The sequence below is a fragment of the Penicillium samsonianum genome, assembly GCF_028829775.1.
Source record: "Penicillium samsonianum strain IBT 33392 chromosome Unknown utg000007l_segment0_segment0, whole genome shotgun sequence".
In the NCBI taxonomy this organism is placed as follows: Eukaryota; Fungi; Ascomycota; class Eurotiomycetes; order Eurotiales; family Aspergillaceae; genus Penicillium; species Penicillium samsonianum.
Genome location: NW_026643265.1, coordinates 2,242,069 through 2,257,717, shown reverse-complemented (window position 1 = coordinate 2,257,717; position 15,649 = coordinate 2,242,069). Strand labels below are relative to the sequence as shown.

The window sequence follows — 15,649 nt, the reverse complement described above, 5'->3', positions numbered from 1 at the left end:
ATAAACACACATCCAATGTCAGTGGATAGAATTTCCCTTCGCAAACTCGGACACTAGGATTATATTGCTGAAGATCATGTGTAGTAATTTTTAATGCAGATTGTGGTTTACTTTGAGGCCTCCTTCGACCATAGATACATAAGAAATTGCTTCTTCCGTAGGAAAGCAACCTCCCCGTCTTAGTTTATCATATAACAGTCAGGATATATCACAGCGAATAATGAAAAGGCCACATAATCACGAATCAATGACATGACTACACGTACCTAGGTAGCACTGGAAGAGACAAAAATGTATTCCGAGGAAGAGAATACACCTACATATAGGTACGGGCAAGGTCAGACGAGCTAACCTGGGATGGTTTCCAAGGTTAAACGGGGGTACCGATAGTAATAGCAAACTTACCAATGCTCGAGACCGCTAGAAATATCAAACAAAAGAAACAAAATTTACCTAAAAGAAATGATCTTGACTAGAATCACGTCGAAGACAGGTCAGTCTATTGTAGCTAACCGGCACTTGTGCATCATAACGATATTGATGGTGCCCAGGTATTTTGGGAGTGGGATCAATTTGCAGCATAAATGTGATGCTGTATATGTAACTCATGGACTTTTTGGCCATCCACTGAGTTCAGAGTAATAAGAAACGAAGTAAATATTGATATTAGCACAAATCAGTTGCATATTTCTTGCATGCCTCTGCAAGTTGTATTTCATGTTATCAAGTAATGTACATCCTACAAAGTCCATCCCCCTCGTCATCATTCATCTATGCAGATTTATTCGAAGGAAAGGTCAAACCATGACCAGACCAAACCAGACCCAGAGACGCCATGGGACATAACCAGCCCATCAAAACAAAGCTCAAACGCCGCGGACACCATGATAGGAAAAAAAGGGTATGGGAAAACAAATGGAAGCTTAGTCGGCGTTCTCGCTCTTGATGTCGTCGTCGTTGTCCTCAACCGTGAATGATTGCTTGAGCTTACTGGGACCGGGCTTTGTGGTGTAGCCCTTCTTGGGTCCATTCAGTTTCTTCTTCTTGGTGGGGCTGGGACTTTCTTCGTCGTCATCTGCGTAAGGACGCTTGGGTGCTGATGAGCTGGGACTATTGCCATTGCTAGCTCCACTGTCTGTGGGAGTCTTATTGCGGCCGGTGCGACCACCGCAGACGCAGCGTTCAAGGTGTTGGGCGAGACGAGTCATGACAAAGTAGCGCGGACAGATAGGACACTTGGTGGTTGGAATTTCAGGAATGGTGCTGTCTCGGTCACCCTTCTTTTTCTTGGGGTTTGGCATGACTGCAAAGAGTTTGCCGTGGACGTCATGGCCGGGTTGGTTGATCATGGGTACATTTGTACAGTACTCGGCGTCAGGATCGGGAGGGGGGCAAGAATTAGCCCCGGTGGTCGGGTACATGAGTCTGGGGAGGCGGCAATCTGGGCACACATGCTCCTTCACGGTTTTCATGGGATTGCCCTTGAGGAAGACCTTTCCGCGGTTGAAAACGGCTGCATCCGTCTCGACGCGCATACCCGCAAGCTTCTTGGTGTCGAGAACAATTTCTCTCTTTGTATCGGTCGAGGTCTTGCTGGGTGCCTCCTCCGGCATGATTGCATCTTCCTCCGCCTTCTGTCGGGCGAGAACCACCGCAGACCGCATGCGCGCCACCTTCTCTTCGCGGTGAACCTTGGCCACAAGGTCGTGGATGATGTTCTGGAATGTTTCGTTCAGGATGTCGGTAGCCTAGACAAGAAGTCATTAAAACCCGTATTGCACAACCCATGAAGTTCGCTCAGGCCCATCATACCACTTTAGCGATCGTTCCGGCAGGATAGGTCGGCCTGCGACCACCGCTGCTGTTGGAGTCGGCCATTTTCGGATTGCGGCCGGAGATGGATGCGCCAAATATTTCTCGTCCGGTCCTGATTGACCGACGGCTGTGTCTGCCCGCGACACAGGCAGTGAGTGCTCCGAACCGCTAGGTCCGAGGCTTAGTTCTCCATGTACTGGAAATCTATGCAGGGTTGACGCAATGGGTGCACGGATGTAGGAGAGAAGAAAAGAGAAGAAGTCCAAAACATAGAAGCCGAAATATAAGGAAGAAAGAAGACAATAGGGAGGCCTGAATTGTATAGCCTAGTGTAAGGCCTATTGTCAGTGAGCTTCAATAATGGGGGGGCGAGGTAGGATTAATAGCCAGCAACAATAGGGGAAGACAATGTAATCAATGAAGGTCTTCTATCGACGCATACAATAGAGACCAGGCATCGACAGCAAATAGGGCACTGACCTATTGAGGTGTCTATTTGCATGCAAATCAAATATCACTCGGGGAGATGAAGAGACGGATGAGGCTGGAGCAAGTTGTTCACTGTGCTTATCTCTTATCGTATCTCCGCATTCGCTGTCCAGGTGCCTCTCTGCTTGTTCTTTCACGAACAACCATGAAAACCGTTCCAAAATGGCATACCAGCTGTTTGCAAAGAATCAGACAAGGCCAGCGACTTCTTCGTCTTCGCTCTCTCCTCCCCCGACCAATCGTCACCCTGCGCGGCCTCCCATCCACCCCCCTCCAGTCCAACCGCCTCGATCAGCCGTCGCAAACACGTCTGGCCCGAAATGCTCGAAAGAAGAAATCTTTGTCCCATATTCTCATGATACTCCAGCTGGTGTGGCGACTCCACACCCCCATATAACAGTCGAGAAAGTCAACACTGCGCATATCCCTTCCTTGACGCGGATCACGGGCTTACTCCTTCCCATCCGCTACCCAAACTCGTTCTACACAGCTATCATAACTGATCCGGTGATCGCTTCTCTTTCGCGGGTTGCCATTTACCATGACCACCCTGTTGCTGCAGCTCCGGGGTCCGGCGCATCTGCCGGGACGGACAAGGTCATTGGGGGCATTCGGTGTCGGCTAGAGAGAATCCGACAGGTAGAGGACTCAAACAAAGACAACCGAATACAAGGGAATGGATGTCCGACAAATCTCTACATTCAGACTCTACATCTTCTCTCGCCATACCGGGACCGTGGTGTGGCAGCATCACTATTGAATTCGCTTCTCTTTGCGTCGCCCCCGGACAGCAAGGGCAAGGACTCATACCGGGTGTCCGAGCTTGTTAGGCACTATAACATCTGCTCTGTTACAGCACATGTCCACGAAGCAAACGAAGAGGGGTTGAATTGGTATATTGCGCGTGGATTTAGGGTTGACGGTGATGTAGCCGAATACTATCGGCGACTGAAGCCGTCGGGCGCGAAGATCGTACGACTAGATTTGAACTGGAATGAGAAAGATCAAACAGATGCTCCGACAGAAAGCAATGCCAAAACTACGACTTCTCCCAGTGAAGTAGAAGACGAGGACTGGGAGAAGGTGGAGGCGGAGGATGGCGAAGAAGATGACCATGGAATACAGCTTTTGAACGAGTCCCAAGTCCTCGAAAGGCAGGATACGCCCTCGCGCAAGCGCAAGGCTGAAGACGACAATCACAAGCCTCGAGTTGAGTGAGATGTGCTTTGCATGTGCGGCTTTCTGATATACCTTGGATACCCATTGCATTTGTTTATGCATCTGATTTAGAATAATGCGTGTGCTGAATTTCCGCTGCGTGCATAATGACAATTTACTTGAATATGATAAATGAGAAATAAAGATATACAGTCCTACGTGCGGAAGTTGAGCATTAGAAGAACTGGCATAATATTCATTAACTGCAACGCCATGGGTATCGAATCAACAGAAGACAGCAACGCTACATTAGATGTTATAGTTCTCGGCATGCAAAAAGATCTCATCTCTTGACGAGTCCATAATCACCTGCATCTGCAGTTTGGCTACCGTGTTGGCGACTTCAACTCGCATGCTCGGTGGACCGCAGACGAAAACACACGCACGGCGACCAAAGGTTTTGGAAAACTCATTGACCATCTGAGTAATGTTTGGACGGAAGTAATCAGTCCGCCAGTTATCGCGTGCACGTGGCTGATAATAAGCAAATCGTGGTGCAGGTGCTGGTGATGGCCATTGTGGCACAGGTTGAGGCGCGCCGAATCCGAAGTCGAAGTTTGGGTTGCCATAACCAGTTGATGCAGCGGGGCCATGAAGGTTCATGGCAGGCTGGTAGTATTGGCGGGTATTGGATGCATGGGTGGCCGTGTACGCATTGGGAAGAGCAGCGACACCGTCTTCATTCTCACGGCGTAATTCCTTTTCTATATCAGGGTTGCCGGCAGCTTCAGCGCGGATATAAGCCGAGTTTCGCTTATCGATGCCCTGGAGCATGCCATAGATCTTCTCCTGTACTATGTCCCGTCCAATTTGGTCGTCTTGCTTCACTCCGGTGAGGAAGAAATGACAGCTCACGATGTTGGAAGGTGCGTAGTCACGGCAGATTCGTAGTTCTTCTTGGAACCATTCCATCGTCTCGGGGCTCTTGAGTGCCCAAATAACTTTGACTGATTTGGTGATAGCCTTGCCATCTCGAATCTTCTTGATGAGGTCCAGCAGTTGGCTTGCAATGGCGGTAATACCACTTCCTCCGGCAAAGAAGATTACGTCGTCGAAAGCAGCCATCTCGCGCTGCATACCACCGTAAGGCCCTTCTACAAATGCGCTGTACGTTTTGTAGGGGCCATGTTCCAAGGCTTTCTGGAATACCTCGCGTGTGAAACCATGGAATGGTCGGAAAACCAGGGTCATGTCACGATACTTTTCACCATACGCAGATGGGAAGTCGTCGCTGCAAAGAGAGGCAATCGTGAAAGGATGGCTCTGGATCACAGAAATCCTTGGCAGTCTGAGGTAGACATACTGACCGGGCCTCCAACGCATCTTTGTGGGAATGGTGACCTTGACGGCATTTTGCGGAAGAAGGGTTATGGCCGATTCTTCTCCGATCAAAAATGACGAACGCAAAGGGTGTGTCCAGTTCAAGTAAAACAGCCGGATGGTATATGAGATGACCCAAATGGCAAGTGTTGTGAAAAGATAAGCCCATGATGACAGGTAGTTCCTGGTGTGCCAGAAGAGCATCGCCACAAAGATGTACGAGACTGGGATATGAACAAAGACAAAAAGCTCATACATCCAATTGCGAAAGATTGGAAGAGAATGAATACACAACACAAGCAGAGGAACTAGCGCCGCAATTCCAGTCCCATACACATAGGCGTGCGGTGGAATGCCCATTCTATAGTTGACCAAAGCGCCGTCTTCCCAGATTGGAGTGATGTAGAACGGGACCATATGAACCAAACTGAGGAAGAGGCAGATATAGGCTGACCAGCGGTGCAGACCATTCAGCCGCTCAGGACCAAGACCAGTCATCATAGTGATAAAGTTTGCCTTGGTGCTGAGTGCAACAATCCAGGGGATCATAGCTACTGCGAGCATGCCTGCCCGAATAGCAAGCGGCGGTGACCCCAGCGCAATTGACCAGTAGTATAAGGGCTGTGGCACAAAACAGTATAATGCGACGAAGATAAATGCAACCAAGACAATCGCCGTAACCGCTAAAGATGGAAAAACAAGCTCTATCTTCCCAACCCTCAGGACGGGAACTGGTCGATAGAAGATCCATCGTGTAAAGGCAATTGCCTTGTTCAAGGGAACTATCCTAGCAAGAATGGATTCGTGCCTCTTAGGTGGAGAGACTGCGGTCGGCGATGGAAAGAAATGGGCGTTGGAAGCATCAGTGCCTGCACTCGGGAGTTCGTACTCGTCCGGTACCGAGTCGTCGCGAAATATCTCTGGTCGGTTTTCTTTGTAGAGGGCAATCCGCATCTTGTCGCCCCATTTATGCCAGCATCGGATAAAGGTCGTGATTATCAACAGCACGACAGCGAAATAGACAAATCCCACCCCATATTTTGCTGACTTTGACCATGGGTCTCGCTGCATCTCCGCCGCCTCGGCTGCAGTCGTGGATGCCGTGATCGCAACATTGATGCGCTTGGCAATAGTGCTCAACATTTTGCAGTGGGTTGGTCGGCAGCACTCGACAGTGATATTTTTCTGCAATTGCTTCAAGTTAAATCCATCTCAAGATAGTGTCTTGCAGGGAAGAACCTACCTTTAGGTATCACCCGCGTACAAGAGGCTTCCTCTCTTGTACTATGTACTATAGTCGGACTGGGCTCATATCTTTACTGGTGCTATCAATATTGATGTCATCAAATTCAAGAAGCGGAAAAGGAAATTTCGAGGGAAATTCCGTCTAAATGTATGGAAAAATGGAAGCGGGGAGTCACACAAGCTTGCAGTCTGGGCAATGTGATAGAATAAGCCCAACAACGAAATATTGTGGCTGGTCAGACATTGAACCAATCAAATATGGCGATTAAAGACCGATTGATGAGAGCACAGGCGTCTCGCCATAGTGGTAGTGGTCGGAAGGCATGCGGGGGGATATTCCAGTGATGTGTGACGGTTTAGCGCTCTGAAGCCCAATCACAGGCGGTGATATTAGCAGCAGAGTGACTGGGGTGACCGAGCCGCATTAGCGTGGTGGGGAAGATGCAGAACACTCAGGTTATCATTCTCTCATTAATATTTATGTTGAAAATACCCATCCAATTATAATTGAACTATAATGCAGGTGTAGTTCATAAATCTCCGGCTGGTCGTGCCAGGGCCGAAATCATGGGAGTTGTCGCACATGAACTATGTATAAATAGGCTCGAGTATCTGGGTTAGCGTCTGTGACTCTATGAAAAGGCTATAGAGCGAAGAGATCGACGAAGCTATCCATGCGGAGTATATGTATATGGGAGTTTAGTAGCCGAAGCGAATAGCAACCAGTAGTAAACTGTAGTGCCGTAAACTGTATTGCCCTTGACGATAGACCTCCACAAGTAATATACGGCATATTCCGGAAATTCAGTACCATGCTTACCTATGCAATCAGACGAACCAACATTTCAACGTTTTTGAGAGAGTCATTTCGACTTTGGAGCTGAGGTTGTTCGTCGGTTCCTGCATAACGGCAATGATCTCGTCCCATGATATACAGCAGACAACTGTCGTGTCATATCCAACCTTGGGATATTAGACACCCCGTTATACAGGAATTTGTCATCTGATCCCTTCCAATATGAAGAGTACGTAGGAAATTTGGTAGTTCCTCTAGGTCTGTGAGACGGTGTTGTATACCCAAATTGGTGCCTGGGGCATCAGTGACAGCTTCGACCGCCTTCGATATGAAATTATTCTGCCATCTCATGCTCGTCGGCTTTTTCTGCATCTTCGATCATTTCCACATCAGTATTTGACAATAGTAGAGACATTCTATTTAGTCATGGCGTCCTCCACTACTCCCAGTAACCCGACACCTCCTTCATTATCCCTTCCACCATCTCAATTCGCCCGTCTTCAACCTCACGCCTACCTTCTCGCGCACCTTTCCCCTCCACCAGCGAGCAACCAGCCCTCAATCCGCGCGAACGGTCGTGCCACCTCACAATTCCGCGTCACATCAGCCAATGCTGGCTCTCTAACTCACACAAACGGCAGCGGAGTCGTACGAATCGGCGACACAGCTGCTGTCTGCGGCGTTCGCGCAGAGATCCTACACACCAAGGACATCGCTTCCTGGAGCGTGTTGCAGGCCTCATCAGAGCAAAGTTTCGACAAGTCAAATGACGCGGGAGTCTCAGAGTCCCAAGATGAGGAAGATCGAGGCCACATCCAAGATCTGAGCCTACTTGTTCCCAACCTTTCCCTCAGCACTGGCTGCGCGCCAGGCTTTACACCCGGCGCACCACCTTCTGCGCTGGCTCAATCACTTTCCCACCAAATTCTTTCCCTCCTGCACACCACCCGTCTCGTTCAAGCAGACGACTTGCGCATCTGGTATCAGCCACCGAATCTGGACTCGGAAGAATTCCGCAATGCGGGCGAGGGGATGGACGTGGATACAGAAGAGAGCGCGGGCCCTGAGCGGGAGATTAAGGCATTCTGGGTGCTGTACATTGATGTCATGATCATTTCTCTGGCTGGAAACCCATTCGACGCGGCCTGGGCCTCTGTATTGGCTGCGCTTCGGGACACGAAGCTTCCCAAGGCTTGGTGGGATGCCGATAACGAGACGATTCTTTGCTCGGACGATGTTGCTGATGCGCGAAAGTTGTCTCTGCGTGGTTTGCCCGTTGCTAGCTCATTCTGCTCTTTCGAGGGCGATGCCGCTGCTGGTTGGAGGGCGGTTGTCATTCCCGATGCTGAGGACCAGAAGCAGAAGAAGGGTGCGCAGCAAAGGTGGATCCTTGCGGATCCGGATGGATACGAGGAGGGGCTGAGTCAAGAACGGGCTTCTGTTGTTGTTGATAAAGAAAACGGGAAGACGGTCATTGTGAAGATGGAGAAGCACGGTGGTTGGGCTGTGGATAGTGATGATCTGCGGCACCTTGTGGATGTTTCAGCTCAGAGATGGGATGAGATGAAGCGGATACTGGATCAATGCTGATCAAATTGATATGCAATACAAATGAATGATACCACTACAAGTATTTCTTGCCATTTTGTTTTTAAATGGAGCTATGCATCGGAGTAGATCAAAACGGTGGTTGTCATTTGACAATCCACAAAATAATATCAGCTAATACATTCGCTTTGTCAGAATCTACTGATCACATCGCTAGTTTGCTGATTTCTTGTTCATCATGCTGCGTCGCCTTCTCTTTAACGGCGGTTCGTCGTCCCCATTGACATCCCTGCAAACAGACATCTCTCCGTCCTCTTCTTCTGTAGAAGTTGTCGGCAAACTAGCCTGGGTTTCAGGTCTGGACTTGCGAGGAATTGATACGGAGAAGGAGATCAGGTCCGAACTGTCACGGTCCTTTTTGGGCTTCTTCGTCTTGGCATCACGACCGCCTTCTTCGGATGATTTCGTTTTGGATTTTGAGTCATCGATTTTCTCTTCTTTGGGTTTCTTGGCCAGTGTTGTGTTCTCGTCTTTTGTTGCACGCATGTAATCACCAGAGAAGATGCGCATAAAGAGGCTCTTCCGGTCTTGAGGAGAAGGCTTGTCCTCGGCTTCATCTTCCTTCTTTTCCTCTTCAATTTCCACCTCCTCGGCATCAGAGAAGTCCCACATTGTGTCAATCTCACCTCGAATAAGTGCAGTACCCCAAAGTGATGTCAAAACGCCCGGTACCAGATAAAGAAGAGCTGGCTGGGCATGATTCGAATATTGCATGGCAAGGAGGGTAGTAACCATCCCAACAACATAACCGAATATACTAGCTTTGAAGTAGATCTTTGGGAAACGCCGGGCATCATGGTATGGAGGCTGAAGTTCCAGCTGGAGTGGCTTGACTGATGGCGCCCAGAACCGCTCTCCCCAAGCGCCGGTTGCCGACTGATACTCAGGCTTGACAGTTGCTTGGTCTGACCCTTCGGGACGTGGCGTTTGAGCACCTTTCCGCTGGTAATATAGGAATAGATCGAATCGAAGTGCCAGCCCAATCATCATTCCCGGAATGACAATGTCACCCAGTCCAAGCATAGCCAATGGCACGGAGCCAGGAGCATCGCGAGAGGTGGGCGGGCGAGGAAACAGGAGCTTGATCGGTACATCCAACTTAGTTGCAACAGTGACCATCAACGGTGTGAAGAAGACAAAGTAGATATCATAGAAAAATAAGGATCCCAAAATGAGTGTTCCTGTCCAGAACGTGGAGGGAGACATGAATTGCAGGGTGCCATAGCAGAAGCAGAAACCGAGGAAGTTGGTCAACCACCATGGGTTCGCCACGAATGCAAAGTATCCTACAGCAGACAATGCAAAGATTCCGCTGATGATATCAAGGAGACCAACGAGGCATTTGAAGTCAAATAAGCCACGTATATGAGCTCGCACCTTGAGACGCTGGTAAGAGACATTTCGGCACTTCCAAAGCAGCCCTAGTACCATACCTGGAAGTGGCACTCGGCCCAAAATCCCAGGAAGAGGTGAATGCCGGATGGAATGTGGCTTGGCTGGATGATCCTCGGACGCCATGAAAAGGTGTTCGGACTGTTTCGCTTTCCATAATTGTCCACCTTGACGATAATACCTAGGAAACACAAATGAACGAATCATCAATAGCACATCCTTCAGGAATGCAAAAGCAAAGAAGAGTCCCATCTGAGAGAAGTAGAAACTAAGGATCTTGTTCAAGATGGCTGGATCTTCCAGCCATTTGATCACCAAGTATAAACCACCGAGCGTGAGTCCCGCAGTCAATGGGAATATCAGGGCATCTGATGGCTCAAGCCCCTCCATCTTCTGCAAAGGGCCATGTCCCTCTTCACCATCCGTGTCATATTCGTCTTTATCCTTGCCGGCTTTTTTCTTCGGAGGTTTAGTAGCGGAGGAAGGTCTTGTCAAAGATGCATGTGCACCAATCCAAATTGGAAATAGAGCGGAAACAAGTAGGTGTCCGTAAGTTGGAAGAAGTGGCCTCAGACGGTCGAAGTGGTAGAGGGCTTGTCCAAGAAGCTCGGCGACAGGGCTGACGTCGGCCATGGTGGACAGGAAAGTGTAGACTGTAAGCACCGGGCAAATGACAGTAAATTGAAGCCAATAAACAAGAAAAAGAATGAATCAGACCATAATGGCCACAAAGGGTTGGTAGTGTGGGAGATTCTTTGAGGTAGGTAACCTGTTAACCTTCCAAGCCCTGGAGGTGGGAAGCTTCCCGGTGCACAGAGGGGCTTAGTGACCACTGCATAAATTAATTCACCGCTTTCTACGCCCATCTACATACATAACCTTGATTTCTTCACATTATCCATTCATCTCATTCTTGATCATTCTTGCTAGATCCCTACCTAATTTTGTAGATTCGATTAACCCCATGTTCTTCCTTCCAGCTCATAGCTATTCTCGTGATTGTGCAATTGCCTCAACCCATTAGTTTTAACGTTCTTTAATGTAATATGTAGCTGCAGACCATATGCTTTATATCATACTTGGATAGTCTAATCGTATAAATGGCTGTTAATACCGCCCGTAGTAAATTCCAAAACCAAAACTCTGTACATATATATATACACTATGATAGCCAGCTTGCTTCCATAACACTATAGCACTGTGGAAAACATAGCTCTTGAGCTTCTGCATCTCTTTGTCTTCTATTATGGCCTATATGCATCTCCCTTTTCTACAACTTTTACAATTGTAAATTGTAGTGTGAATCTATAGACATGGCGGTACTGGTTTTCTGCCAGATAAATTGGCCCAATGGGAATTGAGACTCGTATGGTCGCTGAACCCCTCCGTAACGTTGATCGATCCCGCTTCTCGCAAACTCTCAGCTCTGTTTTCCAGCTCTTTTATTTGCGATTCTACACTCACATCTTCATCATGACAACTGAGGTGGCTTTTGACACGTCTATGGTAACTTGCGCTTCATTGTTCTCTCAAGATCACTTGCTAACCCACCGCAGGGCTCCTTCTCCGTGGAGCTCTACAATACCCATGCGCCCAAGGTATGATCCCCTTCGCAGAGCTTCTAGGGAATCCTCACTAATGTCTTGCTCTTCAGACATGCAAGAACTTTTCGACCCTCGCCGAACGTGGCTACTACAACAATGTCATCTTCCATCGCATCATTCCTGACTTCATGGTCCAAACTGGTGATCCTACTGGCACCGGTCGGGGAGGTAGCTCCATCTACGGCGAGAAATTCGAGGACGAGATTCGAGGAGAGCTGAAACACACCGGCGCTGGAATTCTGAGCATGGCGAACAGTGGACCAAATACCAATGGTAGTCAGTTCTTCATCACTCTTGCGCCAACACCCTGGCTGGACGGGAACCACACGATTTTCGGCCGAGTGAAAAGTGGCATGAGAGTGATCCAGCGTATGGGACTAGTCAAGACCGGTGCGGAGGACAAGCCAGTGGATGAGCTGAAGATCATTCGGGCTCGGGTGGTTGAAGCAGGCACACAAGAGTGAGAGTCACGCGGTGCGGCTTATTCCATCGGGTTACGGTGGATGGTCATGCACATCAAGTATCTTCTCCCTGAAAAAGCGGGTGTTGCCCAATTTGGAGATTTTAGATTCCATCTGCGATGCGGGTTGCAGGCATCACCTTCGGTGCGCCCGGACCAAGTCATGCTAGGGCAGCATTGTCTTGCTGTTGTCTCAAGGTGCTATGAAAGCCTCCTGGACTCTACAAACTACAATATCAGAGTGGCAGAGCAAGCTACCACTCTAATAATGAGATTATGGATGTATCACTACAAAACGAACCGCTTCCATCAAATGTCTCCATCAAGAGCAGCAGATACAGAGTGACAAGAAATCTTATCTACCACTCCCAAACGAAGTCCAGTGAAGGACCGCGTCAATGAAGACCAGGCTACCATAGTATAGTAACCCGTTCTGTGCAGAACACCGGGAGTGGTATGGAGAGAGAAAAGTGTTCCGTCGAAATTTCAGTTCATATAGCGGTGCAGCCTAACCTCTTTGGGAATTGCTTAGTAATCCATACGTAAGCATGGCGATCATCGTATAGGATTAGAGTTTGTGTTTGTCTAGATACTTGACTTGTTTCCGTGGTCATATCTATATAGAGGTAGGGCCGGTGTAAGCATTATGTTGTAGCATTACCTAGAAGATAGAGAGTGCAAAAGAAGAGCAAAAAGTATAGTCGATTACATCAATAAAAGCTGCTGCGACTATCATTATTCATTCTTCATTCTTCGTCTCCTTGGTCAAGGAAATAGAAGTTAGCTCCGCTCAGTGCCCCAGCAACGACACTGCCATGGTCTTCATCTTCATATTTTCTTCGTACGACTGACCGTAGCCGTCCACTCTGCAGAAGTCGAACAAACATCTGGTCGCAATTGTCCCCCATTAGACGCTCATTGACTATTGCCAACCTTTTTTCGTATTCCTCCAAGGACTGATTTTTCTGAGGTATGGGAGACTGCTCAAGTGATCCATATGCCATCCAAACACTCGGCTGGTGATGCGGTTCTGGCATGTTGTAGAATTGCTCTTCTTCCTGTAACAGGAATCCATCGTTCCACCAAATTGACGGACTTGCTGCAAGATACGCGTCGAAGCTTGCGGGGGCTGTATAGAGCGCATGGAGAGCGAAAAGGGCCCCAAAGGAGTGTCCGAACAGAGCAGTCTGGCAGACTGATATGCGAGGAAATATTGACGAAAACACAAAATGGTGAACAGTGTTTGTTATGAAATGGAGGAAAGCATCTGCACCTCCATACTCCTGAGGGTTGGGCTTCCCATCCGGGCTTTTGGGCGAGTCATAATTCTCGCAGGGTGGAGTTAGATCATGGCTTCGACGAGGGCTGTAAACAGACCGGGTCATGGGTAGGATATTCCAATGATAATCGTCGATGTTTCCTCGGGTTTACGCATTCGCGGCCGCCGCACGATATCTGTTGCTGAGCGCATCATTGCATTGCCATCCACGATATATCTATAGATAGATTGAAAAGTGTTGGCTGATGATACATCCGCAATGGCACCCTCACTCATTGCGTTGGCTTTGTTGACTATTGGCTGATCTTCAGTCGATTCCCACTCCAGTGGCCACAAACCTTGAATAAGATATTTCTCGTCCTGCTTGCTTACGACGAGCCAGCTCGCCATATATTGGACATGACAGTCCCACTGTTCAAATGTCCACTGGTCTTCCATTGTGTGCTTCGGATCATGGGTGAGTTGGAAAGAGAATATCTGGGGCAGCAATTGTTGTGAAGAACGGGTTATTTTGAAGAACGGACGGTTATGAGGCTAAACCCTGAGATGAAGCTGTCTTGTGGGCCTCACAGAACGGCTAATCCGGCAGGAATAACCGAATGGTCCAGGTCTTCGGCGCATCACTACTGTTTTTGCAACTATTTGGAGGTAGTGTTGTGTAGAGTGCGGCAAGATCCGATTCCGTTTTCGCTGCTTGGCTTTCGAGGAGTAAGACTTTTTATTTGAATCATTTCTAGATCCTTTTTCGCATCATGCTAATTAGTACTGCATCACACAGGTTGCTGGTATCTTCGACGCTATCGGATCGACTGGCTTTGCCCTCGCACAGCAAGTCTTCATGGCGGATATGACCTCGTTAGTCAATCGTGGTATTTGGTAAACGCTACCTGACTCCTCACCACAATTCCAACTCTTTGCCTTGGTACTATCGTTGCTCAGCGCATCCTCGATCATTCAACGTGGCGATAGGGATGGGGCATGTGGGCGATTATCTTGCCCGTTGCATCACTGCCATTGATCGGCACCATACTGTTTTATCAACACCGGGCCACCATCTCCTGTATCTGTGTTTGAGGCGTTAGGCTGGAAAACCAGCGATGCCTGGTGGAAGAAGGTGTACAGATTGTTTTGGATTGAGCTTGAGTTGTCAGGGGCTGTTCTCCTTGTGGCTGGGTTGTCTCTCCTTTTGGTTCCTTTGTCCTTGACAGGCTCTAGTAACAGTGGGGCGTGGACCAATGGGTTATTTATCGCCATGGTGGTTCCTAGGCGTGGGTTTTCATAATAGCGTTTTTAGGTTGGGACACATGGTTCGCGAAGAAACCATTCGTACCTTATCGTATGATCAAGAACCGCACAGTGGCAGGTGCATGTCTTCTTGGGGCATTGGATTTTTTCCATTATTCAGTGCTCAGTGTCTTCTTCACGAGTTACCTTCAGGTAGCTGGGAGCTTCTCGCCAGGGCCTGCAACCAGAATTGAGAAAAGCCCCCCGCCTCATTTCGTACTAGCTATCTTTGTTGCTGTCTTCTTCTCCTCATGAGACTAATGTCTAACCTAGTACCTCCCTCCGTGTGGCCTTTAGGTGGCCGGAATATTCGCCGCTTTCTTCATGAAATATACGAAGCGCTCCCAGGTCTGGGTGTTGATCGGCGTTCCGCTCTGCGTTCTTGGAATGGGTGCACTTCTCTATCTAGCAGACATGGGAGATGGTCGCAGTGGAAATGAAGCATCTTTCGTGGCAGCCAAGTCATTGATTGGTATTGGTCGTGAGTTCTACCAAACGGCTGCACAGGTCTCAGTTCAGGCCGTGGTCTCGCGGCAGGATGTTTCCGTTGTTACTGCAGTATTTTTCGCATCAATGAGCGTCGGTGGTGCAATTGGGACAAGGCAAGCAGCCACACCCAGTCATATACTTGGTTCCCTTCTAACCCTTTCAAATAGCGTCGCCGGGGCAATATGGCGAAACACTCTCCCCAAAAAGCTGCAGCAATATCTTCCTAGTGAACTGAAGGGCCAAGCCAATTCTATCTTCGGATCAATTGTGGTAGCTCGAAGATATGCCATGGGTACCGAAGCTCGTTATGCCATCAATCGCAGCTACCGAGAGTCGCAAAGACTACTTGCGATTGCGGGCCTTGTTTCACTTTCAATGATGCTTATTGTGATGTTGTTCTTGAAGAACGTGAAGCTAGGTGAAGACAGTAGGACAGAGACAGAAGAGAAAGACCAAGCTCATGGGACCGCAGAAAAGGAAACAGAGAACAGTCACTCCTGAGGTATATATTTCTGAGAGGCAACCAGGTACCTTTGAGAGAAACGGAGAAAAGCCAGTGTAGGACATACTCCAATCATAGAATTCCTGTATTATTGATATAGTTTAGATTGAGCTCGTTTAACCAAAAAAATCATGTTCTCTTTATAATA

General features: G+C 48.5%; 9 protein-coding genes across 9 annotated transcripts; 4 read left to right on the top strand and 5 right to left on the bottom strand.

The window, feature by feature from the left end:
- Positions 1-923: 923 nt before the first annotated feature.
- N7471_011716 (uncharacterized protein) lies at positions 924-1,878 on the bottom strand (the record flags this gene model as incomplete). The annotated part of the gene is made up of 2 exons (XM_057284435.1): positions 924-1,748; positions 1,813-1,878. The coding sequence occupies 2 exons, from the start codon at positions 1,876-1,878 to the stop codon at positions 924-926; spliced, it is 891 nt and encodes a 296-aa protein (XP_057130701.1).
- Positions 1,879-2,466: 588 nt separating this feature from the next.
- Positions 2,467-3,522, top strand: N7471_011715 (GNAT family N-acetyltransferase; the record flags this gene model as incomplete). Its single annotated transcript, XM_057284434.1, has 1 exon — positions 2,467-3,522. The coding sequence occupies one exon, from the start codon at positions 2,467-2,469 to the stop codon at positions 3,520-3,522; it is 1,056 nt and encodes a 351-aa protein (XP_057130700.1).
- Positions 3,523-3,771: 249 nt separating this feature from the next.
- N7471_011714 (putative metalloreductase transmembrane component) lies at positions 3,772-5,985 on the bottom strand (the record flags this gene model as incomplete). The annotated part of the gene is made up of 1 exon (XM_057284433.1): positions 3,772-5,985. The coding sequence occupies one exon, from the start codon at positions 5,983-5,985 to the stop codon at positions 3,772-3,774; it is 2,214 nt and encodes a 737-aa protein (XP_057130699.1).
- Positions 5,986-7,309: 1,324 nt separating this feature from the next.
- N7471_011713 (3' exoribonuclease family protein) lies at positions 7,310-8,473 on the top strand (the record flags this gene model as incomplete). Its single annotated transcript, XM_057284432.1, has 1 exon — positions 7,310-8,473. The coding sequence occupies one exon, from the start codon at positions 7,310-7,312 to the stop codon at positions 8,471-8,473; it is 1,164 nt and encodes a 387-aa protein (XP_057130698.1).
- Positions 8,474-8,644: 171 nt separating this feature from the next.
- N7471_011712 (aspartic endopeptidase) lies at positions 8,645-10,516 on the bottom strand (the record flags this gene model as incomplete). The annotated part of the gene is made up of 1 exon (XM_057284431.1): positions 8,645-10,516. One exon carries the CDS (start codon positions 10,514-10,516, stop codon positions 8,645-8,647), a length of 1,872 nt encoding a protein of 623 aa, XP_057130697.1.
- A 791-nt stretch (positions 10,517-11,307) lies between these two features.
- On the top strand, positions 11,308-12,396 carry cyp1 (putative peptidyl prolyl cis-trans isomerase (CypC)). The gene is made up of 3 exons (XM_057284430.1): positions 11,308-11,389; positions 11,440-11,481; positions 11,538-12,396. The coding sequence occupies exons 1-3, from the start codon at positions 11,357-11,359 to the stop codon at positions 11,949-11,951; spliced, it is 489 nt and encodes a 162-aa protein (XP_057130696.1). The 5' UTR covers positions 11,308-11,356; the 3' UTR covers positions 11,952-12,396.
- A 297-nt stretch (positions 12,397-12,693) lies between these two features.
- Positions 12,694-13,664, bottom strand: N7471_011710 (alpha/beta hydrolase; the record flags this gene model as incomplete). Its single annotated transcript, XM_057284429.1, has 2 exons — positions 12,694-13,275; positions 13,398-13,664. 2 exons carry the CDS (start codon positions 13,662-13,664, stop codon positions 12,694-12,696), a joined length of 849 nt encoding a protein of 282 aa, XP_057130695.1.
- A 567-nt stretch (positions 13,665-14,231) lies between these two features.
- On the bottom strand, positions 14,232-14,480 carry N7471_011709 (uncharacterized protein; the record flags this gene model as incomplete). The annotated part of the gene is made up of 1 exon (XM_057284428.1): positions 14,232-14,480. One exon carries the CDS (start codon positions 14,478-14,480, stop codon positions 14,232-14,234), a length of 249 nt encoding a protein of 82 aa, XP_057130694.1.
- Positions 14,481-14,834: 354 nt separating this feature from the next.
- Positions 14,835-15,500, top strand: N7471_011708 (uncharacterized protein; the record flags this gene model as incomplete). The annotated part of the gene is made up of 2 exons (XM_057284427.1): positions 14,835-15,112; positions 15,167-15,500. The coding sequence occupies 2 exons, from the start codon at positions 14,835-14,837 to the stop codon at positions 15,498-15,500; spliced, it is 612 nt and encodes a 203-aa protein (XP_057130693.1).
- Between the last annotated feature and the right edge of the window lie 149 nt (positions 15,501-15,649).

Bases quoted from the DNA above. Each gene is read 5' to 3' on its own strand.
- cyp1 (XM_057284430.1), top strand. From the start codon at position 11,357: ATGACAACTGAGGTGGCTTTTGACACGTCTATG. The intron at 11,390-11,439 runs GTAACTTGCGCT...AACCCACCGCAG, and splicing joins TGGCTTTTGACACGTCTATG to GGCTCCTTCTCCGTGGAGCT. The intron at 11,482-11,537 runs GTATGATCCCCT...CTTGCTCTTCAG, and splicing joins ACAATACCCATGCGCCCAAG to ACATGCAAGAACTTTTCGAC.